Genomic DNA, 12,353 nt, shown 5'->3' with positions numbered 1-12,353 from the left:
TTTTCTATCTGTCAGATGGCATTAGTCTCAGAGTGCTGAATTCTTCCAGACAGCTGCTGAAAATATAGCAATTTATTCATAATTTTTACAATTGAGAAGATCATGCAGTTCTAACACTGAATGGTAAAGATAACTATCCAATTTTGCAGAGTCAGATCAGGGAGATAAAGAAACACAAGGAGTTAAAAAAACAACCCAAAGATCAAATGGTAATAGAGGACTGGAGCAAGATTGTCCTGACCAGTTGAAAATGAGTTACCAGCAAATATTTCACTACCAGCTCAGTGCCAGTTAAGACATTTTAAAAATGGATCTCAGCACTCATGAGACCAAGCTGGGTGGGGCAAATTAAGATTTCATAATTATTTGAAGAGATGGGGAAATCAGATTGTACTATTTCACAAACTTTTAGTAACAAACACGGACTGTGATGCAAAAAGATAATTGTGATGGTAATTTGGTTATCTGAATCCTTATATATAGGCATAGGTTTCTATCACTACCATCTGCCCCCAAAGCTGGTAAATAAACCAATTGGCTATATTTCTTCTATAAAATTTTAAAAAACACAAAATGGGAAGCAGCATTTCTCCAGGGGAGACTTCCCCGGTATAATGCCATCTGTATTTATTGGATTATATTTTTACCAGTCCATTAGAATATTTAACTGTAATTTGAGGAAACAATACAAGTTTCATGCTAATACTGTTTGATGGCTTCAAATGGAATAAAACTACTTTAGACTTTATTTTTGATTTGAGGGCAAAAGAGGCAAGAGTAGTGCTACAAATAGGAAATGCCAGATTTAATAGGTAATGGCTTGATCAGTGCTTTAAGTTTAAGTCGGACTATCTGCAACCAGCAACAGCTTCCCATCTCCCGGTGCGTTCTCACAGGGAAGGCCTACTCAGGGTGCCGTCGGCTAAACAATGTCGGCTGGCGACCCCCAGAGGTAGAGCTTTCTCTGTGGGCGCACCCACCCTTTGGAATCAATTCCCCCTGGGGCTGCGGTTGGCCCGTGACCTTCGCACTTTCCGCCGCGAACTAAAAACATGGCTGTTCAAATTGCCCAGCCTGGACTGATGGGGTTTTGATTATTTTAAATGTATTTTATGGGTTTAATATTTTATTTATTTATTTATTTATTTATTTATTTAATTTTTTATACTTTATATAAAAATATGTATTTTTAACATGTTTTTTATTGGATTGGGATTGTATTTCTTAATTGTTGTGAGCCGCCCTGAGTCCCATGGAAACAGGGCAGCATACAAATCAAATTAAATAAATAAATAAAATAATAACCAATATACCAAGAGTTAGGATACACATTTTCCTGATCAAAAATTGCCCAAGAAGTTAGATATACTCTGCCTGTTGTCTTTGAAATTGTAACAATATTCCATGAAAAAAAAGAACTGCTCAAAATCGAACAGATTTGGGTTATAAAATAGAAGTTTTAGTGAAGCTCTGTGTGCATGTGAAGTGTGCATTTACAAGTAGTCCTCGACTTACAGCACTTCATTTAGTGACCATTCAGTTACAAAGGCACTGAAAAAGTGACCTATGACTTTTTCACTTATGACTGTTGCGGCTTCCCCATGGTCACATGATCAAAATTCAGAAGCTGGGCAACTGGTTCATATTTATGACGGTTGCACTGTTCCAGGGTCATGTGATCACCTTTTGCAACCTTCTAAAAATCAGTCAATGGGGAAGTCAGATTCACTAAACTGTTACACTAATTTAACAACTAGTCATTCACTTAAAAACTATGCCAAGAAAGTTTATAATATGGGGCAAAATTCACTTAACTTTCTCACTTAGCAACAGAAATTTTGGGACTCAATTGTGGTTGTAGGTTGAAGACTACCTGCATAGCGTAAAGTTTCTCTATTCTACACGGAATATTTTATTTGCTGCTTTCTGCCTACAATATTATTTTGCTAGCTGAGAAAACTTTCTGGAATCAAGTTGCTACCAAACAACTTTTGGTAATTACCAAGTATTATTTTTAGTAACAAAATGTAATTTGATTAGATCTGTCTATATTAGGGAAAATGGTATTGATCAGCAATGTATACCTTTCACTAGTTGGGCTGAAACTGAGAAAAGTACTATAGAAAAATAGTAAGTTTTAAAGAATAAATGGATGTTAGAAAATATTTAATGATTGTAAAGAAGTGGGGGGAGGGGAAGTAGGCAACCACAACCAATATAACATTTGTTCCCTAATTTATTCCCCAATGAATGTACAATGTACAAACAATGCTTAATTAATTTAAGTGGGCTCTCTAGCTGCAAGATGTTCCTTTCTTCCAGCCCCAATTGTTGAGTTACGTCTTCTAAATTCATGGTTTTTCCATGGCTGTATGGCAAAAAGGAAACGTAGTCAGGAAACAAGGGTTGGCATTTTAAACATATCCAGAAACTGCCTCATAAACGATTAGGATCAATAACGTGAACATAATCCGTTCCCACCCCGCCAATTTCCTTATTATAGCATAAATGCATGTTTTGTTCTACAAAACAAATGTTTTGTTTTTAGATACCCTCGTACTCAAGTGTAACTTTCTTAGGGACAAAAGAAGCTGTCAATTTGAATAATTCGTTTTTGTACCCCATTCCCATTTCATATCTCCTCCTGTACGAGCAAGAAAAGGAAAACGAGTCAGAGACCAACGTTTCGAAAAGGCCAAGCTACCACACGCTTCAGCTTTGAACAGCGCCGGGAGGCGGTGCCAAAGTTTTATTTTTCGTTCGCGCCGAGCGGCAACCAAAACCTCATGCCCGGCGGGAGGAAACGAAGCGAGTCAGAAAAGAAACCCGTAAAAGGCCTTAGTAGGGTGGGGCCTAAGAGAGCCACCGCGCCCCCCATTGGCCCGAGAGCCCGTTCCTCAAAGGGCGAAGCTTCGGAGGTTGCCTGGATCCGCCTCCAGCTCCCTTTCTTGGGAGATGAAAACTTTCTGGCAGCCTCGGTGGGTGGAGGGAAATAAAAAAAAATGTTCAAGATGGCGGAAAATTTAAAAGGTGAGCGAAACAAGCAAGAGCGCGCCGGGCGTTGTGGAGCGAGGCGGCGAGAGTTGAATCGAGCGGGAAGCGCGAGTTGCCGCGAAGGGAGCAGCCCGTGGCCGCCTCCGCCGCGTTCTGGCGAGCGCGTGGCTGAGGCGGCATTCGGCAACGACCGTTATGGGGGGTGGGGGAGAAGGGGGGAGGTGGAGGAGGAAGAAGAGGAAGAGCGGCGACTCGGCGTACGTGGCGCGGCCATTCGGTTGCCTCGCGCCGCGAGCGAGTTAAGGTAAATGATCGCGCGGTGAGCTGAGGAAAAAAAAAAAAAAAAGGAAAGGATCACGAGGGAGAAGCGTGGATCCCACGGACTCGCGCCGCGAAAGTCACTCCAGCACGTTGACTTTCTACAGTGATTTCTCTGCTTGTTTCCCCGGCACTATTTCCTTACTTCGTTTAAAAAAAAAAAAAAGAACCCCTTTTTCCCTGGTTTGGTCCTTCGTTTTCCCTCACCTTTTGTATACTTTCATTCTTGGGCTTCCCGTTCCTTAAGAACAACCTTGTTGCGCGTAGTCGAAGAGCAGCAGCACCTCGCTTTGCGGGAGGAAATAAATTCGTTCTGGAATAAATTTTTCCTCACAGAACGAAGTGACTGAAGGCAATACTCATTTCAAGCTTCTGCCCTGTCAGACTTAGTGCTTTTTTCCCCCCTAAAGCATATTTTGCCTGTTTTTCTGCTGGAAAGGCTTCCAGAATGACTCTCAGATCCGTAATGAACAAGACAGACCTGTCATCGAAAAATCTGATTTTTGTATGAAACTCAGGCTTTAGAAATTAATACACTAGTTTAGGCAGTGCTGCATAAACAACTCTACTTTAGATTAGACTTGTAGATGTGTTGGTTGAAGAGCCACAAATCTCAACATCTGTTGAGTAGGCTTAGAACTGAAACCACATGGAGATGTTAAGTAATTTATGATATTTTATTTTTCTTACATCTTTTTATTCAATTTATATTCATATATTTTAGTAGAAACAGCAAATGATAACATGCTCTTCTTGATAAACGTATGTTTGGTGTATCATTTTAGTATGGCAATTCTGAGAATGCCATCTTACAGTAACTAGGAGATTTATGTTTTTTAAAATCACCCTCATGTTTTGGAATTCCCTCTCTATGGAGATTTAATCTTATCTTTTCCTTCCTGGGTTTCAAAACAGCACTTAAAAGACTTGGCTTTTCTATCCTGCCCAGGATGAAGACATGCTTTCACTGCTGGGATGAATTGGCGGATACATAATTTAGTATTTTTTTTAATCCTTTATGATGCTGTTGAGCTTTTTAAAATTATTTTGTTTAGTGAGTTTATTTTTATTGAAGTATTTTTCCTTAGGATGTTTCTGATAACTGCTCAAGTCTTGGGGAATGAGTAGCAGAAACATTTAAAATAAATGTAAATATAACATACAGTGTGCGTGTGTATTTACTATGTTAAATGTGAATTGAATTCTATTGAGACATCTCTCAGTACATATGGTTGAGTGAAATGACCCTCATCTTGCTTACATTTCAACATATGTATATTCATGCTACTGACACAAGGTTGTTTAAAATGCAGTTGTCACTACCAAAGTTAGATATGTTGCATTTTATAGCTTGCCCAAGAGTTTGGAGTAGATAACAATGTGTTACAGGTAATTATAATCAGATCTCACCTTTATCTATCTGAAGTTGTGCTAGCCTTTCATCTAGTGATATTACCTTTGTAAAAAGAATTAGGATTCTTTAAGTGAAAAACAAAGCATTTGAATGAAGCAGCTTGATGGTTTTGTAAATTTCTTAAATCTTGATAAATGTAGGATTTGGTTATTCTAATTCTAGAATGGTGAATTTGAACTAGAGTGCTGGAAAAAAAATCACAAAAATTATATATGTTTGTCTTATTTTATTTGACAGACTTTTTAGGATATTAGCCCATTTTGGAAATTCCAGTGGGTTGTGAAAATGTTACGTACAATATAAAGAATAATTCTCTGAAAGAGTTCCCTAAAAATATATGCTTTTATTTTAGGTTCTTTCTTTATAAAATGAGAAGTAATTCTTTTTCTAGTTTTTAAATATGTTAGGCTCTGTATAAAAAATGACTTGGACATCTAAAGTTCAGTTATTCATCAGGACTTTCTTGTTTTTCTTTGAAGATGTTTCACTTCTCATCCGAGAAGCTTCTTCAGTTCTGACTGGATGGAGAGGAATGGAAGGATTTATCCTCCTTGCAGACAGCTGGTCATTTGCATTCTTTTAGATAGGCATTGAAGCCACCTGGAGGTTTATCTGCTGTTAGGGTCCCCTGAGTATTGCAAATGGGTGTTGAGCCTTCTTGGAACTGTTGAAAGGACTGTGTTTTAGGCTGGAGATACCAGTAGATGATGTAGTATGATATCATTGTCAAAAGAGGGGAAGGGATACCACATCATCTATCAGCAGTCTACAACATGGTTCTTTCAACAGTTCCAAGAAAGCTCAATACCCATTTGCAATATTCAGGTGACTGATGACACAGATAAACCTCCAGGTGACCTCAACACCTCTCTAAAAGAATGCAAACGACTAGTTGTCTGCAAGGAGTATAAATCTTTCCATTCCCCACCATCTAGTCACAGCTGAAAAAGCTGCTTGGATTAGAAACAAAATGTCTTCAAAGAAAAACAAGAAAGTCCAGTTGCCTCTTGAAAAAGCACCTTTGAGACAAGTAAATACAACTTTTGCTGTGAATTCAAAGGTGAATAATTGAATACAGCAATCTGCAAACATAAGCCTAGCAAGATTTACTTTAATAAAACTCTCTTTAAGATTTGGAAGCTGAACAATACAAAATCTAGATGAATTTAAATTCTTAGATTCAAATTATTTAATTCTTACATTAGAATTGAACACAGCTCATAATGCTTTAATTTCAGCCTATGTCATTTGGGGAATCATTTTTTTGTTGCCCTAAACAGCCAATTTACTGTATATCATCATTACATGAATGAATTTACCAATTAGCCCAGACGTTTCTTAACCCATTTTTATTTTAATAACTAGGGTACTGAAAATTATTGTCACATGGCTGTTTTGAAATATTCTTTCTGCTGTTCTCTATATCTCTGTAATATGTGTCAGGCTAAATATAAAGAAATCTTTCCTGTAATTATTTTGGTTAGTATGTTTTGCAGGGCTATTCAGATAACACTTAATATTTTTTGAAAGTAAACTATATTTTAACAGTGAATGTCTACTCTTATCCTCCATAGAGTGTACTGTTTGCTGCAAGTCAACTTTGTCCAATCTCCAGGATCTTTGTCGATTGGAGAAGGTGTGTTGCCCTTCCTTGGGCATTACTAAAAGAAACCTCAGTGATTTTGAAGTAGAATATCTATGTGATTATAAGAAAATCCGGGTGAGTTTCTTGGATTTGCCCATAGTTTTAATCTTTCGTTTTATATGACCTTCACCAAGTGTCTGTTGACAGAGTAGCTGTATTGACATTTTCATAATTTATACTTTCCTTCTTTCTGTTATCCTCCTTTTAACCAGTGTTCTTTTGCTTAAGAAATTGGGAATGATAGGATGATGGAAATGCTACCTGGATTATATCCTTGGATTTTTGTTTTAGTGAAGAAATTCTATGGAATGTCATTTTCTGGGCTTTTTTCTAGGAAGAAAATTGTAAAATGGTAGACTTACAGTTTGCTCTGTTATTTTACTCAGGATGAGGAGTTCTACCTGGTGAAGTGGCGGGGCTATTCTGATTCAGAGAATACCTGGGAGCCCCGAAAGAATTTGCGATGTATCAGTATACTCAAGCAATTCCACAGGGACCTAGAACAGGCATTGATCCGGCGTGGTAGCAAGTTCAAAAAGAATATGCGCTTACTTGATCAAGGAATTTCCAATTATTTGGTTCAGAAGGCCAAACAGAGGCGAGCTTTGCAGCATTGGGAATATGAGCTTAATGCCAAGCGCAACCACAAGGGACGAATTGTGGTAGAAAATGAGGTGGACTTGGATGGGCCTCCCCGGGACTTTGTCTACATCAGTGAATATAAAGTTGGAGATGGTATCACTCTCAACCAGATGGCTGTAGGCTGTGAATGTTCAGACTGTCTGTCAGAAGCAGCAGGAGGATGCTGTCCTGGCGCTTCACACCATAAATTTGCCTATAATGAGTTGGGCCAAGTAAAGATCAAGGCTGGCATGCCAATCTATGAGTGCAATTCTCGCTGCAACTGTGGTATTGATTGCCCAAACCGTGTAGTACAGAGGGGCATTTGTTATGACCTTTGCATTTTCCGGACAGATAATGGACGTGGCTGGGGTGTACGTACATTGGAGAAGATTCGCAAGCATAGCTTTGTCATGGAATATGTTGGAGAGGTAAGGCTGAGCCAGTACGATACATAAATTTTATTGATTCAGAATCCAGATGGAATCTGCTCCAAATCATACCAGATAAAAGTAGGTACGGTATTAGCTGTATATTTACAATTCTTTATTCAGAGCAGACTGAATCCATACTGTGCTAAACCATGGTTTAACAAGTTATAGTGACGTGAGGCATATATAAGAGTAATCTTTTAATTTCAATTTCCCATGCGTCTGGGAAAAGATGTTTGATCTCGTAATTTATATGGTTTAACTAATTGGAAAAAAGAAGAAAGTTAATACACAGATCTTGTTAGCTAATTATCTCAGTTAGGTTAGCAGTTGAAAGCACTTCTGATCATAGTGAGCACTACAGCAGTAGCTGGGAAATATTTTGGAGCCTCCTGCTGGATTTGTGGCATATAGGAGCTTGAATGGATGAAAGTAGCACAATAGACCTGTCCAACATGTTCATTTCATTTAAACTAAGAGTTTGATTATCAAAATAAATAATTTATATTCTATGGGAATTTGGGAGTATTTTCACGTCTTTCCATTAATCAAAATGATAACAACACAAACACATTTAGAGTGTGTTAGGATATATTCAGCACAGCAAAGCAACTGAAAATATCCCCCCTAGAAATCCAAAAATGCAGAGGGATACCGGTAGTATATGATAAGAATCATAAGCAAAAGTAGACTTTTTATTTTATAGACTTTAGATTTTTATTTCTTCCACATAATTTCCAGATTATCACATCAGAGGAAGCTGAGAGACGGGGTCAGATCTATGACCGACAGGGTGCCACTTATCTGTTTGACTTGGACTACGTAGAAGATGTATACACAGTAGATGCTGCCTATTACGGCAACATTTCACATTTTGTTAATCACAGTGTAAGTGCAATAATTAATGAGGGAGCCTTGTACTCAATAATATTCAGGGCAAAATTTGTTTCATTTTTCACTCAACCTGGCATTCTCTGCTTCCAGTGCAACCCCAATCTACAGGTGTATAATGTTTTCATTGAAAATTTGGATGAACGACTGCCACGCATTGCTTTCTTTGCTACTCGACCTATCAGAGTTGGGGAAGAGCTCACCTTTGACTATAATATGCAAGGTAAGAAAGGAGAAATTTGGGGAGAATTTGAGATAATTTGCGATTTGCCATAGTGAACTTGGGAGATAGGATTTAGGAAAGAAGTTCCTATTTTCAACTATTCTAAATTCTGGTTGGACTTAATGTTTGCTCAAACAGTGGTTCCTAACCTGTGGTCCACAGATCCTTGGGGGGCTGCGATAATATCACAGGGGGTCTGTGAAGGCACGAAGAAATTTATGATTTAAATCTTTAGTTTGGGACTAAACTAAAGTGGCCATGTTTTGTGGCCACTAAAGGTATTTAAAGGGGCTTTGTGGTGAAGAAAAGATTGAGAAGCACTGTTCTAAAAGATTGTTTCTATGTTATGTGCAAGTTGCTTCCGGTTTTGTTTCTTAAAGTAATATGTTAAGAGTTAAAGGACCATAATTTCAAGTTTAGTCTTTGAGCGAATAAGCTTTGTTATCAAATGAAGAGACATTGGTTATGAAATTTGATGCTAGATAAATGTCTTCCACAGTGGATCCAGTAAATGCAGAAAGCACAAGGATGGACTCTAATTTTGGCCTTGTGGGAAGTCTTGCTGGCTCACCGAAGAAGCGGATGCGAATTGAGTGTAAATGTGGCACAGAATCTTGTCGAAAATATCTTTTCTAGTTCTTTGCTAGTTTTTCTTGGAAGATGCCTTGTAAAGCCTGGATTGGAAGTCCAAACTGGTTGTTGAAAGATTGCAGACAGAGGCTAAGAGTCAGGAACTTACCTGCTTGAAGAACAAATGATAAAAGCTTAGAACTGCAAGAGGGCAATAATCCACATGTCTTGTGCTATGTAGCACTAACTTGGCTGTTTCTGATTGCCTGATCAGAGTATTCTTATGGAAACATGGGTGTGGGGCAGTCTCCTCAGTAGGTGGACAGGTTGCTTGACTTCATCTTGCTGCTGAGATGCTTGCTGGAAAAAAATACAGCATAGAACAGAACTCCATTCATAAATCTGTGCTTATCTTATCTGAACCTCAACTACAACTTACTGTTTAAAGCCTTAAATACAAAGACAAGAAACAAGCTACTTTTTTATTTTTTTCTGAAGGACAAAAATCTTAATTTTCTGTAAGAAGCACTTCCTAGCCACCTTACTGGTAGGTGGGAAATCAAAGCCGTTTTCTTCTCCCTGTGCACAGATTTTGTATTACCTCAGTGTGCCATATGACTGCTGTCAATCTTTACATAATTGCTACTTGAAGTCGCACTTAAAACCCATCATGGAGTGAAGCTCTATGCAATCTGAAAAAGCAACAATGTCGCCTTTTTTAATTAATGCATTTGTTTTTAAAGAAAATGTTTTAAATTTTTTTTAATGGGTTGGGGCAAAAACTAGCTTCTGGAGATAGCTGTATTTTGGAAGATGTTATGAAGTTATTGAATTATGACTGCTGAACTGAATTAGTTGTCTGGATTCTTTATTTTGTGTTTTATAACTTACTGTTCATTTTTTTTAAAAAATCCACTGCAGTAATAATGTAAAGAGAATAGGCTTTAGAAGCAGCTTTAGTCTAACAGAAATGGGAGAAACATGTAATCTGAGTTGCAAAATCAAATCACTTGTTTTTGGGCTTTGGTTTTTATAAACACAAAAGATGATATTGTGGAGCAGGAACATTTATGTTTGGCACAAGAAAGTGAGGGTTTAATTTATTTTGTTTTAATAATAAATTAGAATAATATAATTGGAAATGAATATTTAAGCCATTGAGTCCAAGACCCTGCTCAGTCCCAAATCAAAATGAAAGCATCCCTGACAAATATCTATCCAATCTTAGTTTGCATATATCCAATCAAAGGGAATCCATCATCTCTTAGGATAAAAGTTTTCATTTTTGAATGCCCTTACCTTTAGGAAGTTTTTCTGACACTTCAACTGGAAAATGTCTTCTGGTAATTTTAGACCAATTATTTCAGGTTATTTTTCTCTGGGACAACCAAGAACAGATTATGACCACTTATTAGCATACTCCAAATATCATAAAGAGTAACAATTATAACCTTCTGTCACTTTTGAAAACTAAACATTTACTCATTCTTTATTATCACCACGTAGACCCCTTTCTACTGCCCTGATCTTCTTTATATCTTTTTGCACTTGTTCCAGTGTATCTAAATCCTTTAAATATTGTGCACAGAAAAGGATACAGATCTGCACTATTATTTGTGAGATCTGAAAATTATATTCTACTGAAGCAATTTGAAATGTTTCCCTTTTGCAATTACATTACTGATAGATATCAATTCCACTTCCAAGATCATTTTTGCACGTACTAATGCTATACTAAGAGCTCCTCATCCTGCTCTGGCGAATTTGAGTTTCCTTAAATAAAGAGGTGTTTCTGTATTACCGAATATTAGCTCTCCCACCCAATTTCATATCATTTGTAAATTTGGTGATTGTTCAGTCTATCTCTTTGTTCAAAATAATTGTCAAAACGGTTGATGTGTACCTGGCTCAGGATTTAACCCTGCAGCCCTCACTTTGTACTTCACTTCTGGATTAATTTTAAGGACCCACTGTTAGCCGCCTTAAATATTACACCTAGTTCATATTTATTTAGCTTAATAATAAGAATGTTACGTGATAGTTTAAATGCTTTACTGAAATCAAGATATATGAAATATTCTCCATTCCCCTATATTAAAACTGGATAAAAAAAAAACACCAACCCAAAATAAATTTAGTCTGACAAGATTTCTTGAAAAATCTATTCAGACTTCTGCTGATTAACATTTAAAATGCTGTTTTTGTTTTGAAGCCCAGTGAGTGATAAAACTTTTGCTGCTTGAATCTGCTAGGAAGAAAATAATGAACAAATAAAATGAGATGCTTAAAACTGTTCTTTTCACCTATAGAAGTTAGGGAAAATAAGGATACTAGGTCACAGTGTTCTTTTGAACATTTGTATTTAATGTAAAAGGTATACAAAGAAAAACATTTCAGGGATGATCTTTTTTCAAATGAGAGCCTGGATTTAGCATCTCATCAACTGCATTCAAAAAGAACAGCAAAATGTGAGTACATGTTAAGTTTTTTTTACAAATACTAAATATTGGTGTATTTTATTATCTGTATCGGAATACAATCATTTTAGTAGGTAATCACATTTTCCTTATTTTTATTTATTTATTTATTTGTTCCTATTTCTGTACCGCCCTTCTCCAAATAGGACTCAGGGCGGTGAACAGCCAGAGTAAAAAACAGAACATACAAAATTTAAAAGCAATTTAAAATAATTAAATATTTTGGCCGTAAATTAAAACAACCCAATTTAAAATCAATTTAAAATTTAACTCAAGCCAGCCCAGCTAGTTGAAATAAATGGGTTTTCAGGGCCCGACGAAAAATCCGGAGGTCTGTTATTGTACGTATCTCTGGGGGGAGGTTGTTCCAGAGGGTGGGCGCCGCCACAGAGAAGGCTCTCCCCCTGGGAGTCGCCAGCCGACATTGTCTGGCGGACGGCACCCTGAGGAGGCCCACTCTGTGCGAGCGTACTGGCCGGTGGGAGGCTATTGGTGGCAGAAGGCGGTCTCGTAAGTACCCCGGCCCTAAGCCATGGAGCGCTTTAAAGGTGGTCACCAACACCTTGAAGCGCACCTGGAAGACCACCGGGAGCCAGCGCAGCTCGCGCAGGAGAGGTGTCACATGGGAACGCCTCGTCGCCCCCATAATCCCCCGCGCGGCCGCGTTCTGGACCAGCTGGAGCCTCCGGGTGCACCCCAGGGGGAGCCCCATGTAGAGAGCGTTGCAGTAGTCCAGGCGGGAAGTGACGAGTGCCTGAGTGACTGTGCG

The 12,353-nt window shown here is 38.0% G+C and overlaps 1 protein-coding gene across 3 annotated transcripts; it reads left to right on the top strand.

Annotated features, from left to right (window-relative positions):
* Positions 1 to 2,944: 2,944 nt before the first annotated feature.
* SUV39H1 (SUV39H1 histone lysine methyltransferase) lies at positions 2,945 to 9,903 on the top strand. Of its 3 annotated transcripts, XM_070935104.1 has the most exons (6): positions 2,945 to 3,030; positions 6,301 to 6,446; positions 6,758 to 7,423; positions 8,165 to 8,311; positions 8,408 to 8,537; positions 9,037 to 9,903. In XM_070935104.1, exons 1-6 carry the CDS (start codon positions 3,003 to 3,005, stop codon positions 9,171 to 9,173), a joined length of 1,254 nt encoding a protein of 417 aa, XP_070791205.1. In that variant the 5' UTR covers positions 2,945 to 3,002; the 3' UTR covers positions 9,174 to 9,903. The 3 variants fall into 3 exon arrangements, with proteins under 3 accessions (XP_070791205.1, XP_070791206.1, XP_070791204.1); XM_070935105.1 differs by lacking the exon at positions 8,165 to 8,311; XM_070935103.1 differs by having other exon boundaries at positions 8,165 to 8,537.
* Positions 9,904 to 12,353: the final 2,450 nt, after the last annotated feature.

The sequence above is a fragment of the Pituophis catenifer genome, unplaced genomic scaffold, assembly GCF_029215685.1.
Source record: "Pituophis catenifer annectens isolate HBS135680 unplaced genomic scaffold, rPitCat1.0.hap2 SCAF_2, whole genome shotgun sequence".
NCBI classification, from domain to species: domain Eukaryota; kingdom Metazoa; phylum Chordata; class Lepidosauria; order Squamata; family Colubridae; genus Pituophis; species Pituophis catenifer.
The sequence above is the reverse complement of the archived record's forward strand: the minus strand, read 5'-3'. Positions and strand labels throughout refer to the sequence as shown.

Bases quoted from the DNA above. Each gene is read 5' to 3' on its own strand.
- SUV39H1 (XM_070935103.1), top strand. From the start codon at position 3,003: ATGTTCAAGATGGCGGAAAATTTAAAAG. The intron at 6,447-6,757 runs GTGAGTTTCTTG...TATTTTACTCAG, and splicing joins GTGATTATAAGAAAATCCGG to GATGAGGAGTTCTACCTGGT. The intron at 7,424-8,164 runs GTAAGGCTGAGC...CATAATTTCCAG, and splicing joins TCATGGAATATGTTGGAGAG to ATTATCACATCAGAGGAAGC.